Consider the following 14,195-nt stretch of genomic DNA (forward strand, 5'->3'; position numbering starts at 1 on the left):
AATAGTCCTTCCAAAAATGTTAACATGTTTCCCCACTGGCCAAAATCAAGTAATATTGCTTTTTAAAAAAAAACTCTCCAGGTTCATTCACCAGGCAAGTCAGAATTATACAAAGAAAGAAATTAAGACAAACTCACAATGTTATCTCTTAATTTTTAGATTGGTGGACAGGCAGTGAATTTTAGTACACTGCATCTTTACCTTTGAGACCTGGGCTTCAAAACAACATAGAATTAATATCTCAACTCTCTATTAGTTGTAAAGACTTAGAATTTGAACTTAGAATCGCTACAGTGTGGAAACAGGCCATTTTGGCTCACCAAGTCCACACTGACCCTTCGAACAGGAACCCACCCAGACCCATTCCCCTCCACCCATTACACTACATTTACCCCGACTAATGAACCTAACCCACACATCCCTGAACATTATGGGTAATTTAGCATGGCCAATTCACCTAACCAGCACATCTTTGGATTGTGGGAGGAAACCAGAGCACCTGGAAAAAACCCATGCAGACACAGAAAACTAAAACCCAAGCAAAACTAAATTAGTATTGGAGGTTTCAAACAATCTCTACTAGTTGTGAGTATATCTATTAAAAACGGTGATTGGTCTCAAGATTTCAAAGGTTCAATGCCTATTGATAGAACTGTAAATATATGATGAATTGTAATTGTTTATCATCTAACTGAAGATAAACCTGTTTAAAATGATTCTATGATTCTATAAATACCATATTGCTTCCTTCACAAGAAAGATAGTATCTTTGCACAACAAGTATGGAAGGGAGCATATTTTTCCAGAATGAAGCTCTTATGTAGCAAGTCTGACAATATCAGTGAGGCAATAAAGTGCAAAAATAATAGTTCAACTGTAAACAGATAACTAAAGAATCTACTGATGAAAAATTTTTTAAAAATACACTGAATTGATAATTTTTCTGAAAGAATCTAACCTAAACATTATCTTGTACCATAAATCAAGTTGAGAGAAACTGGAAAACTTTGATCAGCTAAAAAGAATTGAACAGAAAACTTAACATGTTTCCCCAATGGCCAAAATTCGAGCACTCCCCTCATGGTACATGCCCAAGCGGAAATCATCTCTTTCCTCCATAGTCTATAAAGTTCACAAATCCCCTCCCAAAATTAGCTGCTACACACCATCATATTTTCCCTTTGAGCAGAAGCATGCATAACAACACATCACTTCGGTCACAGCCAATCTTCGAGTGAGATGAAATCCGAGTTGCCACACAACTCACATCAGTGAAAAAAAAACTAGTGTTCTAAGAATTCTAACCCAGCCCCTGTCCATGGAGCATAGATAGCAAACCCCTCTGATCAAAAATCCAGCTCCAGATCATTACCCCATTGTAATATAAATATACTTGCACCCCCACTATTTCCCAAAGGAAACTTAGCATTTTCAAATTTCAAGTTTCTGTCATATCCTGTGCCATCTGGTCTGCATTATGCACTGAAAACAAATTAAGTTTAATCTCAAGTTGGTTCTGCTATAATGTGGTACGTAACCCTGTGTTATAAAAAAATTGTATAATAACAGCACCGTTTAAGCTAATGGGACCGGAATCATGGTATAACCAATATACATTTTAAATGTTCATACTTTAGAGACAATGTCACCAATTCATCAATCGCGTTATAGTGAATTTACACTAACAAAACGCGCCGTATAGCAGAACGACCTGTACTTCCCCAAGAATAAACATCCTCCAATTCTGAGAAAGTATTTAGCTCAAGTCTTCTCTGGTCTCAGTTCATTTCTCACTCAGTTATGAGCAGATTTCAGCCTTAACCAATTAGAAAAATTTTTTTATAAGATCATGAGAAGCTTATCCTTGATTCTTGAATATAATTTCTAAACTGACATTGATCCAACGTTTTGCACTTTACTTCTGAGTTACTTTATACAGAAATAACCGTTTTTGTTGAGAGTGTATAAAGTGAATGTGCATACTCTAAGATAACAAAACTCATGTGCAGGCTCTTTTTAAATTCTGTCAACCAATATAAATGTAATAACATTATCCTGTAATCCTCGCATTTATGGCATCTGCTGTCTGCATCCTGATCAACTTTTCTCCCTTGTTTGATGCAATACCAATCATTATTTATTGGTTTACTTTAATTAATTGTTAAACTTAAAACTTTTTATTAATCATGTGTAAACATCCAACACTAATACCATGTTGATTCTAAATTTCAAAGTAGTTTACCCCCCAAGCTCTTTTGATGCGAAAGATCAGAGTTATCCACACACCTATTGATATTCCACTGGAAATGGTGGAACTTTCTGCTTGAACTCTTGAAGGGGTGTAGTTTTCCATTACACTATCATCTAGCAAGTGCCGAGGTCTTCCATTGGGAAATGTAGCACTCTTAAACTCTACCGTATTCATCTTGTGTATAAAGCTGTGGAGAAAGACATTTAATTACACCTTTCTCATTTGGGCAATGCAGTTTAAGAGCACATGCGTAATATTTTATGCTGTAACCCTAGTCATCAAAATTCTCTGAAAACTGTAGGCAGGAGGTGATTTTTACCCATTGCAAAAAATTCTACCAAAGGTTCTGAAAGTAACATTTATGCTTAAAAGCGGCACAGTAAACTTCCCATTTTTCAGGTTAGGATAACTTCATAATCGTGGAATTTCCTTTGTAAAGAGTTTACAGCACTTTTATGTGGCCATTTATTTCTGCTTTGATTGGAAATATATGAACTAAATTCATGGCTCTAATCCTGTGTCTTTGCAAAAACAATGAAATGCACGAGGAAGTACTGTATAGCACAAAATATCATATTCTAGAGATAAAATTCCTTTTCTCCTGAGGGATATTTAATCTTCAAGATATTAGGAGGAAAAATCAGACCAATTTCCATGGAGAGATTAGGCAGCACTTTTGGCAGTTAGATGAATAAATCAAAAAAAAAAATCGATGTTTACTTGGAACAAATGATAGTGAAAAATTCATTGTAATCTGAACCTGTTGAATACTAGAATAATTAGTACAAAATGAAAGTTGTTATTTTACCGAAAATAATTCTTCACATTGGAAAATCTCTCCACACAATTTATTCCTTTAAGCACAAATTTTGGAAGGGATCCTTGCAGCTGCATAATCAGTGAGTTGGAGTTTGTGAATCGTGAAATTCATGAAGCTGATCAAGGAACAATGGAGAAACTGAAACTGCAGGTGATGTGTGTGAGTGCTTCAAGGGCAGTAATGATGAGAATGAAACAGAAATAGGCAAAATGTCTTTGCTTTGATAGAGAGATAGAGGAATGGATAAAGAAACTGTGGTCCAATGAGTATAGTATTAACCTGGACAAGAACTTTAAGTAGATAATGTGACAGGGCTGATTTTAATCTGTTTAGGATGCTCAGGCAAAGCTAATATAAGCTTTATTGAAAGTGAAACGAAAGTAGAACTTTCTGGAAAAACTCAGCAAGTCTGCAGTTCTGAAGAGGATTCATTGGATTTGAAAAGTTAACTCTGTTTTCTCTCCACAGATGCTGCCAGGCCTACTGAGTTTCAACAGCAATTTGCTTTTTTTGTATGGGGACTCGGTATGTGAGGAATTGCGAATGGCACTGAATATCTCTATTTGTGAGCTTACAATGGAAGCAATATCATTGATGAAATGGGCAAACATGGTAAGACTTAGGACAAGGTCCTGAAGAACTCCTGTAGTGATGTCCTGGGGTTGAGCTGATTGGCCTCCAAAATCTAGAATTATCTTCCTTTCGTGCCAAACATAACTCCAACAAGTGCTGGGTATATCCCAATTCCGACTGACTTCAATTTACTAAGACTCCTTGTGGCACCCTTGATCAAATGTTGCCTTGATGATTAGAGCCATGCTTATCACACCTCTGAAGTTCACCTATTTAGTTCATGTTTGGATCAAGACACCGAGGTCAGCAGCCAAATTACCTTTGTGGAATTCAAACCTAGCTTCAAAGAGCAGAATATTAATACTGAAGTGCCTCTTGATAGCCCTTTGACAACATACTGCTGATGACTGATGAGGTGGCAACTGACCTGGTTAGATTTTTGAGCACAGGACATACCTGGGCAGTTTTCCACACAGTTGATTCATGTCAGTGTTGTAGTAGTACTGGAATAGCTTGGTTAGAGGGACGCCTATTCTTCGGAGTTCAGGTTTTTAGGTCCTTCCACAGCAGTCAGAAATTTATCTGTACCTCTACCAATGTCATCTACAGCATCTGTTGCACCCAGTATGGTCTCCTCTACATTCGGGGAGACAGGACGCCTTCTTGCGGATCATTTCAGAGAACATCTCTGGGACACCCGCACCCACCAACCCCTCCTCCCCGTGGCTGAACTCTTCAACACCCACTCCCACTCAGTCAAGGACATGCAGACCTGGGCCTCTTCCACTGTCAAAGCATTACCACCCGACACCTGGAGGAGGAACACCTCATATTCTGCCTTGGGACCCTGCAACCACACAGGATAAATGTGGATTTCAACAGCTTCCTCATTTCCCCTCCTCCCACATTATCCCAGTCCCAAGCCTCCAACTCGGCACCAAACTCCAAACCGGTCCATCACTCCCCCCGACCTGTCACCTTCTCCCTCACCTTCATTCACCTATGAGCTACCTTTCCCCAAACCCCATCCCCTCCCATTTATCTCTCAGCCTCGACCAAGAAGCCTCATTCCTGATGAAGGGCTTATGCCTGAAATGTTGATTCTCCGGGATGCTGCCTGACCGGCTGTGCTTTTCCAGTACCACACTCTCGACTCTGTTCTCGACCAGCTCCAAAGTCGATATATCCTTCCTGAAATATGGGGCTCAAAATTGCTCACATTGCTCTAAATGTGGTCTGACCAGAGCCTTATAAAGCCTCAAAAGTACTTCCTTGCTTTTATATTCTAGCCCTCTCGAGATGAATGACAATATTGCATTTGCTTTCCTAACTATCTAACAAAGTTTCATGTTACTGGTTCCTGATGTGCATGCTCGTAAAGCAGATTGCCAAGCTAATGCAAAGTTGACTGGCTGACTGTGAGCCAGTGACACAAATTTAATATCAAAGATGCTAGGTAAACTTGATCTGACTCAGTAATCAGTCTTGCATATGTTCTCATTGGCATTCTGGAACATTCAGCAAACTAATAAAAAAAAAGCTTCAGGGCATTGCCGTAAACCCAATGCACAATTTCTCTCAAGACAAGGAAGCCGAACAATTAACATCTAATTCTAAAGGACTAAATATGGTTTGATTTTGAAAACTGTGTTTTTAAAAACTGTGCCTTACAAAAACAAAGATATCTCAGATCTTGGAAAATAAAACCAGAAGCCAAGTGAAATAAGTAACAAGAAATAACCTAGACAAAGATATGTCTTCTCCCAGCAAATTATACATAGTTACCAGAATGTTATATGTTCTGCAGAACTGATGTCTTTTAATTTAACATGTGACAATGAAGTAATAACAGAGAAATAGATTACTGACTTGTATCCTAAACTGTGGGACTTCCTATGTCCATGAGTTAGTAGATGCCTGGAAGAAGGTGGAGTCGGTGGTACATTTGTTAGGGCTGCCTCTGCTGCCATGTATCGTCGGCTACTCTGTGGGGATGGTGCTGCATCAGATCCTGAGGTTTTAAAAACACATACAAATCATGCAATGGCATTATGTGACCTTCATTTTTAATAATTAGAGCTGAAAGACATTAACAGATATAATTGTTCAAGAAGGAATTGATACCAAAAATGAAGTGATCTACAAATAATGGTGTAAATAAAACAAAGATATAATTTAACATTTTAGAACCAGGATAAACATGGCTTGGTGCAAGTTTTCACAATGGATGCAAGAAATAATATTAAACTCGAAGGGAAGATTATGGCTTAGTGGTCATGTCATTGGATTAGTACAATAAATGGCATGCTAATGCTGTGGGTACAGGGGTTTAATTCCCACTATGGCACTGATGAAATTTGAATTAAATTAATAAATCTGGAATTAAAAAAAGTTAATGACTGTAAAACTATTTTACAACATTGGCTGGCACACTGTACTATGTCTAATTCTGCGCACTCAATTATGGGAGGAATGTTAAGGCAATGTAAGGAGTATGGTGAAGATTCACAAAAATGAAAATTTATAGGAACACATATAAGAAAAAGTACTTTTTCTAAGGTTAAAGGGGGAAAACCAAGATTAAGAAAGACTCATATGAATAGTAGCAAGAGGGAATAGATTCAGATACAGAGGAATGAAGGGCAAACTTAAGTGCATGTAAATATCAGAGTGTTTTACTATAAGTGGCAATTAAGGCAGACACTACAAGACATTTTAAAGTGGAAGTACAAATAAGATATGGGTAAAGACTGAAAATAGGATTAAAACCAACCATGCTTGTTTTAGAAACTAGCACAAGCATAGTGGGCAAATGATTTTCTCCATGCTGTAATTTCTGCATTACTGAGGTACTGGTGTGGAAGAGGAAACTGTTAACTTTGTGTCAACTTTGGGTGTGTCATTCAGTGATTAAAACCACGAGATGAAAGACAAATCTGCTTTGAGAGCATTTGATATGGAAATATTACTTGTCATTTTCAGTAGTATAACAATTCAGAAGTCAAAACACCTAAGAATGCAGAATATCAATCATATAGACAGCCATATCGATATGGCCATCATTAAAATAGGAGTCTACAGCAACAAGGAACATATTTTGGATATTCAATCATGATATTTATTTCGTTATGAGAAACAGAAGTAATCCATACGATTACCTTTCAAATAGTGCTAGGGAATCTATTTACCCCTTGGTGAGGACAGTGCTACATCTCTGGTATGGAAACTAGTTCCTGATGGTTCTTGATTCAATTTAGTAATTTACTAAAATATTTTATGCAATTATTTGTGCCAGGTTTTTTTTTAATGGCTTCCCTTTTACTATGTTATTACAAAACCACCAATTAACTACATTACAATCCCACTTGATTTAACCTAAGTAAAATATTTAGGTTCAATAAACATCAATTCACCAGAATCTGATGCCAAAGCAAAGGGCGAGACTCATGCCATTCACATCACCACTGAAATACACTGAATGGGATGAATTACTTAATTTCCAGATCGATGTTAACTAAACTTGCCACAGGAAATAGCAGCATATAAATAGAAAAAAAGCAGCCCACCAGACAACCTTTCAAGCTCAATCTCCTGTTCTCATGGTTTTTCTTCTATCTGAACTTCACTTTCCTACCCAATCCATATGTTGTTCTTTAATGTCAAAAAAAAATCCAGCGATCACCTTAGAATTCTTGCAAGTGAGTTCCCACCTTCACTACCACACAACTAGCCCTTGATAGCCCCTTGACTTTCAGTGGACAGACCTCTAGGACTGATCATGGCTCAAACCCAAGTGAATGAATAGATCCTTGTAATCTGTGCAGCTCCCTGACTGAATTACTACAACTCTCAAATGCTTTTCAAATACAAGAAGTCAACATTATGATTCAAGAATGAAACACAACAGAAAAGATATGAAGATTAGTCAATATGCATGGCATGATCACCCTGTCATAAGTACAATCGAATGAATGACAAAACAAACAAGAAAAAAGTTAGCATCTATTGCTAAAGCAATTTAGAAATGGCTTGAAGAAATACCTACTTTAAGCAAATTACCATTAATGGCCATTATTGCAAAATTTGTTGATTCACAGTATCAAAAATTCTTTCCTTGGAAATCTTTTTCTTATAACTAAGAGACATTGAAGAACTCACTCAATATTAGGCCTGCAAAATTTCCCTCTCAAGTATTTAAATGTAAAATACATTCTAGAATCTCTGTACTGTTATGATGCAGAAAGTGGATATTTTGTCCATTGTGCCTGCACCTATGTGCCTATAACTAATGACCCAAGGGAGAAGTCAAAGTTAAATTCTGGCACCAAGAAGCTTCCTGTTTCTCAGGAGCTGGTAACTTAGGATTGCTTCCCAGGTTTAGATACTGACTCAAAATGTTGGGAATCACAAATGTTAACATTTTATGAAACTATCTTAGAAAAACTTAAGATAATTGCAAATCCAAACTGCGGCCTTACACCACATGGGGTGTTTTCAGTAATAATTATACTGTATTTACACATTTTATAAAGCAGCAGATGACATTTGGTCTTATGCAGGTACAATGAAGCAACCTTGGACACTGATATTAACTATCTACTCTTACAGTCCTTTTCACACTAGATACAGGTATAAATTATTTGGTGCTCTTTTACCCGCGAGATCTTCCCTTGAGGCAGTGGACTGTGGTGTGCTGGTGCCAGGCTCAATTCTTAGTGACAGTCTGTAAGAAAAATGATGGCTAAGTTATTTGAGAAAGAAAATGGAGGCAAGGTTTCACAGGTGCAGCTTCTACCTTTTACCAACTAGAATCTGATGCTGTACTCTTGGTTGCCAGTGGACAAACTCATAATTCAACAGATTTGTGGTATTTGTATTATATCTTTGCAATTACAATGAACAATAGCATAAATGTACAGATGAAAATCGATCTATTGATTTTGAACATTTTTTTATTGTCAAGCGTGTCAACTGATTCACATTACTTAAAGACACCTATTTCTGTTACACTACAAAACTTTAGAATGCAATAAATTTAGCTTAGAGCAAAGAAAGTGATTATAACCAAGAAAGGCAAAGCAAGATTTGAACATACTACTGTAGGGAACAGATTCCAACACGAGTCTTGCCAAGCCCACTTCTTTTATAGCAGAGATGAAAGGAAGACTTGCAGCTCATCGCTCTTCTGGCTTTAATCAAGTTCTCAACAGAAATACTTTTACATTGCCAACTGGCATTTTACTTCTCATAAACTTTGGAATAATATACTCAGACTTGGTCAAGTCAAAAAAAATGCAAAGGGTCAGTCATTCAAAAAATCTGATGATGTCAAAATTCCAAAGCATCCACCAATAAAGAATGGTTACAATGTGAGGAAGTGTCCTTGGCTTGTCATTTGAAAGCTTTTACAAAAATATTTTATAAATATTCTTCATCGAAAAGGGAGGATACATAGAAGTAGGAATAGGCTATTTAGCCCATTGAGATTATGGCTGATTAGCTTCCACAATACCACTTTCCTGCAATGTCTCTCAGAATCACAGACAACAAGAATCGGCTATCCTTTATCACGAATCAGATATCCTTTATCACGACGCCATACTCGCATCTCATATCTTAGTACCTTTAATGTCTAGAAATCAATAATGTTTTTCAAATATATACAATGACTTGGCCTCCACCGCCTTCTGTGGTAAAAAATTCCACAGGGTCACAGATCAGAAATTTCTCATCATCTCAGACACAAATGGTCTAACCTGTATTGAGACTGCAACCCCTTGTTCTAGATCCCAAGACAGAGGGAACATAATCCTTCAACCAGTCTATCCAGCTTTGTCAGAATTTTATATGTTTAAATAAAATTCCCTCTGATTCTTCTAAACATCTGTGAATACAGGCCAAATCGACTAATTTCTCCTCACCTAACAAAGCTGTGATCACAAGATAAGCCTGGTGAATCTTCACTGACTCTCTCTATGGCAGAAATATGCCCAACATTACAGGTGCAGTAAAACTAAGTCTCTATATAACTGAAGTCTGCTATATAACTACAGCAAGACATTTTACCCCTTTACTCAAAAACCTTTGCAATGAAGGCCAACAAACCATTCTAACATACCACTGCCTATCTAATTGCTTGCTGCAACTTCATGCCAGTGTCTAATTTTTTCCTTAATCATTTATGGGATGAGGGCATCACTGGCGAGGCTAGCATTTGTTGCTTAACCCTAATTGCCCAAAGGGCAGTTAAGAGTCAACCACATTGCTGTGGGTCTGGAGTCACACACAGGCCAGACCAGGTAAAGATGGCGGTTTCCCACCTGACAGGACATTAGTGAACGAGATGGTTTTTCTGACAATCGATAATGGATTCATGGTCATAAGTAAGCTCTTAATTCCAGATATATATTGAATTCAAATTCCACAATCTCGTCATGGCGAGATTCGAACCCAGGTCTCCAGCTTAGGTCTTCACTTAGCTTGTCCAAATTCCTTTCAAGCTCCTCACAATGTATATTGCAGCCAATTTTGTGTTATTAGCAGACTTGTAAAAGTTACGTTAGGTCTCCACATCGAAAAGATTTATACAGATTGCAAATAATTGTGGATCCAGCATTAATCCTTGCAGTAACCCACTAGTCACAATCTGCCATCCTGAGAATTATCCTTTTCATCTTCTCTGTTTTCTACAATACTGAACCTATATCAGTATATTACCCCCAATTGAAAGCCCTATAATCAGTTTAGAACTCTCCTGTGTGGGACATTATCAAACGCCTGTTGAAAATCCAAATGCTCAAAATCCACTTGTTCCCCTTTATAACATCGTCAAAAAAACTTAAATAGGATTGAGGAGATGAAGGCCATTTTACTGACTGAACTTTACTTACACTTATGACTGGACTTTCCCATGTCAATTTAAATAAATCCCAAAATAAGATTAGCAAACAGATCATACAATGTAAATTCTAAATTAATGTTTTTTTTTGGCATTAGCTTGACATGCTTAAAACATCTGTCACTTACCTGCCACTTCAACACACCACCTGGTTCCATGGACAACATCTCTGTCTCAGGCTGCTGTAGTTCTCCAGCAAAACACAGCACAAGCTGGAAGAACAGCAGCTAATTTTCCACTCGGAAGCTCTACAGCCTTCAATATCGAGTTCAACTACTTTAGGGTGTGAGGCACCTTATTCCATGTCCTTACCCCAAGCCCCACACTCCAGGTCTTGTAATCACATGGTCTGCTATTATATACTACCATTGTTGGCCAAAAATCATCTCCATTTTCCTCGGCTGACCGTTGTCCACTCCTTTGTCTGTGCAATTGTTCTTCCCTCTCTGAGTTCTACCTGCTCTGCCTCCTTGCACCCTCTACCTACCCTATCTTCTGCATTAAAAAACTCTTTCCTAGCTACCATCAGTTCTGAAGCGTCACTGGACCCGTAACATTAAATCTGATTTTTCTCCAAGGATGCTGCCAGACCTGCTGACATTTTCCAGCAATTTTGATTTATGTTCTTGATTTACAGCAATTTCTGTTTGTGTTCCTGATTGCCAGCATTCACAGTTCTTTTGTTTTTTTTATTATGCATGTAAAATCAAAGCCTAAGAGTCTGAGAGACAAGCTATTTGAGTATTCATCCCTTCGAAGCATTCCTTGTCTGATGCAGATCACATATTTTACAGTTATAGGGTGTTATCCTGCCTAGCAGTTTAGAGCACCTCGATACAGATTACCGCAGCTGAATTTTCACAGATCTTCAAGCGGATGGGAGCATGAGTGAAATTCAAACATTAAAATTCAAAAAGACTCCCAGTACAAACTATGAGAAGAGTCATATTGGAATTGAAACATGAATTGTTTCTTTTTCAATAGATGCTGTCAGACTCGAGTTTCTCTAGAACTTTGAGGCATTCAAGAGGGCATTGGATGATTGGCTGGACAGAAATACTGTGCAGCAGTATATAGAAAAAGCAGAAAACTGGCACTAGATAATGATATCCATTTACCGGGCTGATGCAGGCATGATGGGCCACATGGCTTCTTTCTGCGCCGTAACCCTATGATTTTCAGCCCCTTATTTCTCATTTACATTCTATCCCTTGCTCATCAACTGTTAATGCATGTCAGTACCTCTGCCCTCCCACCAGCCTATCCTATCACTATTAATCAAAACCCTTCAAATGCTTAGCTTCAGAAAACACAGTTCTTCTTTTCAAGTTCAAGTTATTGGTTAACCTCATGTAGAAATGGTTCAGGATACTGTTTACCTCAAAAATTCCTCAGCTGGAGAGGACAAATGAAAGAAATGAGATTAAGTCCTCACTGCTTCCTAACCTCTCCACTCACACCTGGCAGGGGAGATAAGTGCGGTGCCACTCCCAGGTGTGTAGTTCCAGAGGAAGAGGTTTTTTTGCTCGAGTGCTGCAGGTTCGACGCTGCGGGCGTGTGCTGGCGGGGGAGAAACCACGGGGATCGTGTTGCGAGTTGGAGTTGCTGGAGACCATTGCTGAATCGTGATTGGATGTTGGAGGATCGTTTGGTTGTGCTGACCTGCTCTTGGTGGATCTTTATGCTGGCTTGGGCCTAACGCCAATTCAGGTACCAGCCAACCTCAGAGCTATGGCCTCAGCAGCCACTCTCAGCCCTGGCCAGGGCATTCGCAACACAGTCAGGGTGACTGTGAAGAAGGTAGAGGAGCACACACCGGTCGATCGGATGGTGTTCGTGAAGAAGATTTTGCTGGAGTGCTGCGGGTTCGAAGCAGCGGACGTGTACTGCCTGCAGGATTTCCAGCAGATGTCGTGACCTTCCTGAGAAGACACATCTAGGTCGAGGGAGAGAGTACCGATGTGGTCGATCCTTTCGGGATCTCGACCAGCAAACGACAGGTCAGGATAACCCTGAGGGTCGATGCCAATGGGAACATCCTCCACCCACCCTTCAGCTTTGCCATTGGAGGAAGCAGAGGTTACCTGACGTACGCAGGGCAGCCGAAAGTGTGCTGAACCTGCAGGAGGTCAGGCCATATGGCGGCGGATTGTAAGGTGACCGTCTGCTGAAACTGCAAGCAGGAAGGCCACCCGACCAAGGAATGTAAGGAGGCCAAGAACTGTAATCTGTGCAGAGAGACAGGCCACATGTACAAGGCCTGCCCAAGACGAGGGGCTGCCACCTACGCACAGATGGCCGGAGGTGGCAACATGAGCCATGGACCACTTAAGACCAGCAAGGTACCACAAAACAGCAAGGGAATGGTGTCTGAAGGCACCCAGAAGGAAGGGCAGGCTGTGGCGGAGCAGACTACAGACAGCGGGGAGGTGGAGCAGCCGATCCAAGCTCCTTCAAGACAGACAGAGGAAATGGAAGAGGAGGGAACAAAGGAGGCAGAGGATTGGATTACTATCAAAAGCAGGAAGAGGAAACCTCACCAGGCCCCCAAAGCCACCCAGCAAAGAGGGAAGCGACACCTACACGATGAGGATACAGGCAGCTCTTCCGACGGGGAGGACGGGCGCAAGGAGGGTCATCACCAGAGGAAGAGACACAGCGCCGCGAGGAAAAATGAGGGCAGCACCACCCAAGCAGGAAAAGACGATGCCTCTGAGGGGATGGGTAAAGGCCTCTCCCCATTTGGTGAGAACCAAGAGGTACCCACTGGCCCACAGTTCCAGGTAACTGGGAACAGCAGTCCTGTGACAGCCCCGCCGTCAGATGGAGGACTGGACTGTGCGGACCCTGGGCCCGACCCGAAGACACCAGAGCGGGGAAATTGCCCCAGCGTGAAGCCGGACAGCTACTCAGCCCTGGGAGGGTCCAGCAGTTTGCCATCACCACGGGGATGCACACAGCTACCCCAGAGAGGCAAGACCAACAGCAAATGGACACTGGAAACCTTGTAAACTGTTAAAAGGGGGATAAGAATTGCCAACATCAATGTGCGTAGCATCAAATCGGCTATGCGATGTGTTTTTACCATGGCCTTCCTGGCCAACGTTAAAGCTGATGTCCTGTTTCTGCAGGACCGTGGGATACCGCACCTCAGCAGCTACAGGAGATAGTCGAGCTTGTGGGCCCATGGGCCATCAGTTTGGTCGGGGGGCAACGATAGCCGCGCCTCTGGCCTGGGTATCCTGTTGTGAGGAGGCAACTTCACCATCTCCGAGGTTAAGGAGGTGGCAGGTGGGCGCCTCCTCGTCACCGACGTCATGTACAGGAATGCTCCCCTGAGACTGATTAATGTGTACGTCTCAGTGGGTAAGAGTGAACGGTTGGCCGTCCTGCAGCAGCTTCCACTGTTGCTGGCTACGTCCAGGCTGGTCATTCTGACTGGGGACTTCAACTGTATCATTGATGCAGATGGACGATCTGGCGGGGGGGAGGGGAAGACAGTAAACTGGATGCTACGTCCAGAGCCCTGATGGACACGGTAAAAGATGCCAAGCTGCACGACGTCTTCAGCACCCCTGCAGATGGAGCGCAGCGTAGATACACCTGGTCACGGGCAGACGGGTCTATCCGCTCAAGGATAGATTACCTGTTTG

General features: G+C 40.7%; 1 protein-coding gene across 8 annotated transcripts in view; it reads right to left on the minus strand.

Annotated features, from left to right (window-relative positions):
• ralgps2 (Ral GEF with PH domain and SH3 binding motif 2) overlaps positions 1–14,195 on the minus strand; it is a 519,857-nt gene that overhangs the window by 116,581 nt on the left and 389,081 nt on the right. For all 8 annotated transcript variants that reach the window (XR_006313046.1, XM_043699973.1, XM_043699970.1 and 5 more), the window contains 3 exons: positions 8,300–8,367; positions 5,514–5,655; positions 2,287–2,438 (listed from right to left, as the gene is read on the minus strand). Coding sequence is in view for 7 of the 8 variants with exons in the window: in XM_043699973.1 (XP_043555908.1) it covers positions 2,287–2,438; positions 5,514–5,655; positions 8,300–8,367 (362 nt within the window). In the remaining variant the exon portion in view is untranslated. The remainder of the gene's footprint in view (positions 1–2,286; positions 2,439–5,513; positions 5,656–8,299; positions 8,368–14,195) is intronic.

This window comes from Chiloscyllium plagiosum, chromosome 11, assembly GCF_004010195.1.
Source record: "Chiloscyllium plagiosum isolate BGI_BamShark_2017 chromosome 11, ASM401019v2, whole genome shotgun sequence".
NCBI classification, from domain to species: domain Eukaryota; kingdom Metazoa; phylum Chordata; class Chondrichthyes; order Orectolobiformes; family Hemiscylliidae; genus Chiloscyllium; species Chiloscyllium plagiosum.